The sequence below is a fragment of the Ctenocephalides felis genome, unplaced genomic scaffold (assembly GCF_003426905.1).
Source record: "Ctenocephalides felis isolate EL2017-DRISC unplaced genomic scaffold, ASM342690v1 CF-g0.4_SCAFFOLD_01492, whole genome shotgun sequence".
Lineage (NCBI taxonomy): Eukaryota > Metazoa > Arthropoda > Insecta > Siphonaptera > Pulicidae > Ctenocephalides > Ctenocephalides felis.
In genome coordinates, this window is record NW_020537646.1 from 19022681 (window position 1) to 19030403 (window position 7723).

Here is a 7723-nt window from a genome sequence, read left to right on the forward strand (position 1 = left end):
TATTAATTCAAAATATTGATGTGAATACCAAGAATAATGAGTTACTATTTGCGAATTAGTGAGTCCGATGTTTAGATCTATAGTTTAGATTTTCGGTTTGAAATTCGCGCTTTTATTTCATCGCATCTGAATAAAGGTGGCAGCCCTGTGGCATTTGCTCTTGACGTTGTCTTAACAGATTTTACTGTCAATGTGCATGTGGTTTGTTAAATATTTAATTAAATTCAAAGCTTGTCTCAATTAATTAATGCACCATATCGTTTAAATGATATATTCGAGCTATCTGGTTTAATATTAGCATTGTGTCGTGTAATGTGCAAAGATTTTACTTGGACAATTCCAAAAGCCTAATCACGTGTATAGTGTAAGTGAAAGAAAATGTTTTATATACAGAGGCCCAGATTTACAATGTGAGTTGAATACTTTTTTATGCATAAAATTGCTCGATTATCATTTGTAAATTATCAAATCAGCAAGCGATGTTCGGGAAATAATTTTACCTAAATCATTACGGCGAAACATAATTCAAAAGTTTTCGAAATTTTTATTTGTAGTGTTAATATTTTGTTGTTTAAAATTTTTCACACTTCTGTCTTTAATAATAACTACTGTAAAAAATACTATTATATATAAATTGCAGCATTTCTAAAAAACTTATTTGCAGTTTAGTATATTATGTCATGCTGCAGATTATAATCTATATACTACTATAGTTTATTTTACAGCATTTGTATAAATTCCTACATTCATATATATTATATATTAGAAAACAGTTATACTGTGAACTAAATTATCAAAATATTATGACGTATTTGATAGAATTAGGAATGACTACGATATCCTTGAATGCGCTGCAGTAATAATCTTCCTTAAAGGTATTCAAGATACAATTAATTTTCAAATATGTCATTAAGTGAATTCAGTGATTTCTATTTTTACTTTTCTGAAGAATGTTTTATTTTTAACAATAACTATATAAATTTTGTAAATTTATGAAATATATAAACTTCTTGAATGTGAAGCTTTTTAATTATTTTTCAGCTGATCTCATTTTTAACTATGGCAAACCAATCATACAAAATTTATTATATCAATTACAATTCCCAATTTCTTTGGTTTAACTATCGAATCTTCAAACTTTACAGGCTATAAATTTCTTCAACATTAAAGTTAAAGGTAAAACCTTAGTCATAAAAATAAAATGTGTATTTCTTTACAGTTATATATATATATATATATATATATATATATATATATAGAGTTATCACTTTTTTGCTTCAGATTGCATTTTATCGTCACTCTTTGCTTGATCACTATTGAAGCTTTTCTTCTTTTAAGCCGTAACGATATAAAGTTAAATGAATTCTAATTGTAATTGAAATTGTGAAGAAAATAAGTTAATACGTTAAGTTTACTCTTTACTTTTTATTGCTAATTTAACAAAGTCACACAAAGTAATTCAAGAATCCAATAGCTTAGTTACAGCAATATTTTTCTACTTAAATAGATATGTACTTCTAAATTTTTTCTAGTATTTTATGTTTATTCTCATCATAAATTTTTTCATAGGCATATTCTTCAGTATTAGGATCCGTTTCACTTTGAAGATAATCTGATATTGATAAATAGTAAACTGCTTGCTGATTGAAATTATTTAGAAAAAAAGTGATTATGCATTATCTTCAAGTGCTACAGCACCATTATTTTTAGTGACTTTTGCTCATTGCACGATTTTACAATTTTGAGAATATTTTGATAATCAGAAAACTCCTTTTTTATGAATGAAATCTTGTATTCAAACCATTGTTGAATTATGGTTGAATGGCAAACTGTGCATGTGAAAAAGTCCAAGCAGATGGCAGCCGCTATCTGTGAAGTGAGATATGAGTGAGATGAATTCAAAAGCGGGAATTTTAAACAGAATATAAAAATGACAATCCTTATTTTCTTCCCAAATGAAGTACTCGTAACATTTGCAGGCATAAAAAATATATATGTTGGAACAGGATCTAGTTGCTTCAAATTTACAAAATGTTCTGCGTAGAGAGGTTTCGTACGTCATTTCATATGACATTAGTCACAACGAACAAGTGAACAATATAAAGCTCAATTTGACAGGTGTGAAAAGCAAGATAAGTGGTTGTACTATAATGCTTTTAAACTGAGTTTTTATTTAATTGTTTTAAGATGTTGAAGAATATTTTAGTGAATTCGGTATAATTTAATTTACAACATTTTATCTTTCATTTAGTGTTAGTTTTATTTCCAGCTTCTGGTTATGGATGTTTTTACTATCTCAGATTCCTCAGATAACGAAAGTTGCAATTCTAATAAGGTAAACTAATTTATCCACATAAAAGAGTTGTTTTTAAAGTTAAAATTTGATTTGTGTTTTGTAGAGCTTTGAATTGCCAATTATAGTCCATGTAGAAAGTACTTCAAAAAATGAAAATGCTGATTATCAAAAAAATGGAATTATAAAAAAGATAGGTGATTGTACCCTTACTTTAAGGAAACATCGAACATCTGATGTCATTGAAATCATTGAAGATAGTGATGATGAAAGTAAATACAACAATAGTTTACAAAAGACAATTGAATCTAATGATAGGTTATTTGTTACTTCATCTATAGAAACAAACCACCAGAATGTTAGCTGTTCAGTTAATGCAAGAGTTCCATTATTGTCTTTAAAAAGCAATAATGATATTCAAACAACAAAAATTAATATATCTGTAACACCAAACATTAGAAAATCAAATAATTTGGTAATTGGAAATAGTAAAATCACTGATAAGAAACATATTACACCAAAAAAATTAGAAGAAAACATCATATCGTTGATAGAAGATTCAGACAGCGATACAGAACCAATTTCAAGTAAAAAACCCAAGTTAGAACTTAAGAGTAAATTTAAGGAAGAGAGAACTTTGCCTTTGATAGCATCCGTCAAGGATAAACCTGAAGAATCAACAAATCATGTAGATAAAATTAAAAAAATAAATGAAGTATCAACAATTAATTCTGTGGTAAAGGTAAAGACAGAAACAATCAAGGAAAATGCAGATTTACGAACTGAAAAATCAAATAGTATTAATGAGGCTGCAATTCACAGAAATGATGAAGCTTTTAAAAACTTTCTACAAGCATGTAAAGAAGTTGAAAATAGTGATCGAATGAATTTAATAATTGAGAAAATTCAAAAGTACCATAATAATGCTCACTCAGATTACATTAAATCGAATTCATTTTATGATTTAATTCAACGATCTATAGAATCAATAATAAACAGTAAAAATTATTATTTGTATATAAAAGATTTTATAGAAGAATTACGGGCCAGAAAAGTGACGTAAAACCAGAAAGTACTACAAGTGCCACTGAATGTGATGATGAGAACAGGTTAGATCCCATAAGCAAAAATAAGGAAGAAAAAATTCACAGACTTGAAAGTGCATTGAGAAAAATAATTAAGATATTAAAGAATCTAGAAGAAAAAGAAGTTGATTTTGATGATGAATATGATTCTACATATCTGCTACAAGATAGATATGAACGTCGAATGATAAAAGTAATTATTTTTATTAATTCTTTTGTTACTATATTATTTAATGCATAAAATTAAATAACTGGGTTTTTATATTGCCAAAATATAACTATAATGTGCTTGGCCTAGCATTTTAAACTCATGTAGGGAATTCCAATTGAACGTTTTCATTTCACTGCTGAAATAATGATTATTATTATTATTATTATTTAAATCTTTGTTGTTGAAACTATAAAGAAATATATTTTTTTACTTATTGATTTAGATCTACAATAAACTCTGTGAAATAACTGGTGAACAGCCAAGTGCGGGCCGTGCAATAAAACGTAAAATTTATGTAGCAATCAGTACTCACCAATCCATTAACAAGGCTGTTCAAGATTTTGTTAATAAAAAAAAGGAGTTTCCTGATTATCAAGATATTCTGAAAATTGTAAAATCGTCCAATGAACTAGAGTCATTAAAAATGAGTAATGCTGCTGAAGCACTTGAAGGTAAAATAAAAAGGCATTTTTTTGTCTTATTTTTCTTAATGATTTCAATATTTTAGCCCGGAAAGTTTTTGAGCACATAGGAAGTGAATTACAGAGGAGGCGGCAAGCAGATTATTATTTATCAATATCAGATTATCTTCAAAGTGAAACTGATCCTGCTGAAAAAGATCCTTCTCTTAAAAATCAACTTAAGAAAAATTATGATGAGAATAAACATAAAATTCCGGAAATAATTAATAAGTAAGTATGTAAAGTAACTATTTAAATAGGAAAATACTGCTATAACTGAGCAAATGAGATTGTTTGCATTTTATGACTCTTTGTTAAGTAAGCAATAATAATTCAAATACATATTTATTTTTTTCACAATTAGAATTACTTGAATTCACTTAATTTTATTTTGTTATGTTCAGATATGTAGAGAAGGCTGAAAGCATAGGCTTGAAAGAAGAAGAGGTCGATAGTGATCAAGCAAAGAGCGATGATGAAAAGGAATCTGATGCAGAAGAAAGTGATGGCTCTAGTACAAATATTATTTAAAACCAAAAAATATAAATTTTATTTTCATGACCATAGATTTTATTAAAACTTTAATGATAAAGAAACTTACAGCCTGTAACACATAAGATTCAAAGAAAGGTAAATAAAAAAAAATTAGGAATTGTATTATAATTAGGACAAATTTTGTTATTGATTTGCCATAAATAAAAATGAGTTTACCTGAAAAATAATTAAAAAGCTTCATTTTCAATGAGTTTGTATATTTTATAAACGTACAAAATTTATAAAGTTTAATGTAAAAAATAAAATATTCTTCAGATACATAACAAAAATAAAAATCACTCAATTCACTTCATAACATCTTTAAACTAATTGTATCTTGAATATCTTTAAAGAAGAGTATTATAGCAGAGCATTCAACGATTTCATAGTCATTCTAAATTTCAATCAAATACGTCACTATCAATACTTTGATAATTTAGTTCACAGTATGACTGTTTTCGTATCAGCCTCCAAACCCAGATCATTAATCAACTCTCTGAATATATCTGGATGTAGATTTTTATACAACTGTTGTAAAATAAACCAATCGCCAACATGACATGAATATACTAAATTGCGAATAACACCTTTGGAAATGCTGCAAATAATTAAATGGTTAATATTTTTACAGTAGTGATTGAAGAGAGAAATGTGAAAAACGTGTGTGATATATAATGGATTCTCAATAAATAAACAGTTTATGAATTCAAGAGCTATACAAAATATAATAATAATAAATATAAAAAAGGACTGATTTAATCTAGAAAAATATGTACTTGGTGGTCGAATTTATTTAAATTTATGTATCTTACATACTTCTTTGTTTGAGCCATTAGTAGCCACACTCGCACTTCTGGACAACAGAATACAACTGCTCTATATATCAAAGCTAGGCCTGACAATAATGCTAATCCGACAAACCAAAACCAGAGAACTGCATATAGCTTTTCATTAACAATGTTCAATGGTAGAACACACAAAGCATCTTTGATCTGTTTAGTTCCTGATGGACCAATATCAGTGAATGAACATTTTGCTGTCTTCGGGAATATCTAGTAAAAATTTCATTATTAATTATTACTCTCTGAGCATTGTAAAATAATTTTACTTACTCTTGACATAGGATCATTATCTGACCAGTATGTGCTGGTCATTATATTTTCACTTAAAAACACTGAAACAGCAGGTCCATAATTTGCAAACTCACCACCCAAGAAGAGATTAACAATAAAGAATTGTCCCACCTCAGAGAAAAATTTGATGTGGATTAATTCATTTATATTATTTCACTAAACTATAGGTTTCTTTTTTTATTACAAGTACTCCAATTTATAGAACTTTATGTAATAATAATTCTATTAATATTGCAATAAAATAGTTCTATTGTTAGATTTTATATGAGAGTGAAGTTATAATTTTGACTCATGATTATTAATTCTTTCATCTACTTTTTATAACTAATTATTTCATTGTCTCATTGAAATAGCAGAAATTTTATTTGTGCAATACATACCACATTTCCAAAATTGAGAATTTCACAAATAACAAATCGAATAGCATAAAATGCGTGAGTCGCTTTATTCAGTTCAGAAAGATAACTAACCAAGTAATTTCTCCTAGCGGTTGTCCATTGTTCTTGAGACACTAAAGGACCCACTGTATAAAATAAATATATCATTCATTTTCAATAATAATATGCAACATGAAAATGACTTGCTATAGACAAAAATAAACTGATACATCAGTTCTCTCAAAATCTCCAGTTGTATTACATACTTCAAGCACTGATATCACAGTGTATTTGAATTAAAACGCTTTAATACAACATCAAAACAAATTTAATACAACATTAAAACTCATACATAAATCTCAAATGCATTAAAAATTTTATATGATAAATAAACATTTCTATAACAAACTTACCGAGATCCTGAGTTAAAGCCTTAATTCTTCCATTTTCCCAGCATTTCCACATATATCTGGGAATATAAAACATTACAGCTTGTAGGACGAGCACGATACTAACCCATTGATAGTATTTGTGATGTAATTCTTGTGTAACTAAAAATTATGCAAAAAACATTTAAGTTAAAAATATAAATAGAACTACAAATCTTATCGGCTCAATATTTCACTATATTTTAAAATGAATGTAAGAATGTGGATTAAAATCAGAACAAATACTTCTGTAAAATACACAAGTAGTGACAAGTAGAAAGACAACACATAATAAAATTTGTATGAATTGTATTCAAAAACTTTAAGCTATAATTAATCTCGTAAAGTATTGTTGAATACAACAGTGGAATATGGTGATTAATTAAAGTGTGGATTTATTTTATTTAATGCCTATAGAACATTTAGCAAACTTTACAATTTTGACAGCATAATAATGATTCTTGGGGTATCCAAATTTCATCATGTTGGCTTAATAATATAATATTTAGCTCATGTACATTATGCCTTTCAAAAATGTTACCAAAATGTTGCTAGTGAAGATGTAGTTTCAATTGTACATATCTTTAGAGTTCAAACAATACTATAACTAATTAGGCTAAACAACTTACTGCCATTATGATCAGTAATAGTATAAGTACTGAAGATCCAGCAAAACGTATTGAAAGTCTCTCTTTTATACCAGCAGTGCTAATACAATCAATAGGATCCCCAATGTATTGTTTCGACGTAACCAATATCGAAAACACTATTAACAATATAACTGTGGCCTTATAATGGAGTCGAAACACATTATTGTCAATACATATGTTGTCTAGCTTGAGATGCTTAAGTACAGGATTGAAAACATTTATCATTTTGAAGTATTTTATTTACAACCATATCACTTGAAATGCGTTGCTCAAAATATTTTCCACATGCGTTTAAAACTTAACGGATTTACTCGCCAATCGCAATAGAGGCGCTGCAGAGCTGTGAAGTGAAGGAGTGTTGCCTCGGACACGAATAATGAAAACGTTCGAAAATGGTTTGAAACTAATGTATGTATCATTTTGGCTTAAGGCAAGTTCCATGAACTTCCTGGTACGTATATATAATAAACTTAATCAATTTAGGTTATTTACATGTTTTATTTCATCTTACTATGGGTTGTATGAATTTCATTTTATTTAAGTGTGGATGT

At 27.7% G+C, this 7723-nt stretch overlaps 2 protein-coding genes and 1 pseudogene across 2 annotated transcripts; 2 read left to right on the plus strand and 1 right to left on the minus strand.

The window, feature by feature from the left end:
* Positions 1-207: 207 nt before the first annotated feature.
* Positions 208-3356, plus strand: LOC113370967. Its single transcript, XM_026611632.1, has 5 exons — positions 208-410; positions 1980-2118; positions 2252-2335; positions 2400-2565; positions 2635-3356. Exons 3-5 carry the CDS (start codon positions 2279-2281, stop codon positions 3354-3356), a joined length of 945 nt encoding a protein of 314 aa, XP_026467417.1. The 5' UTR covers positions 208-410; positions 1980-2118; positions 2252-2278.
* A 3-nt stretch (positions 3357-3359) lies between these two features.
* LOC113370343 (death domain-associated protein 6-like) lies at positions 3360-4712 on the plus strand. Its single transcript, XM_026611009.1, has 4 exons — positions 3360-3571; positions 3813-4041; positions 4098-4281; positions 4455-4712. Exons 1-4 carry the CDS (start codon positions 3563-3565, stop codon positions 4579-4581), a joined length of 549 nt encoding a protein of 182 aa, XP_026466794.1. The 5' UTR covers positions 3360-3562; the 3' UTR covers positions 4582-4712.
* A 313-nt stretch (positions 4713-5025) lies between these two features.
* On the minus strand, positions 5026-7447 carry LOC113370968 (annotated as a pseudogene).
* Between the last annotated feature and the right edge of the window lie 276 nt (positions 7448-7723).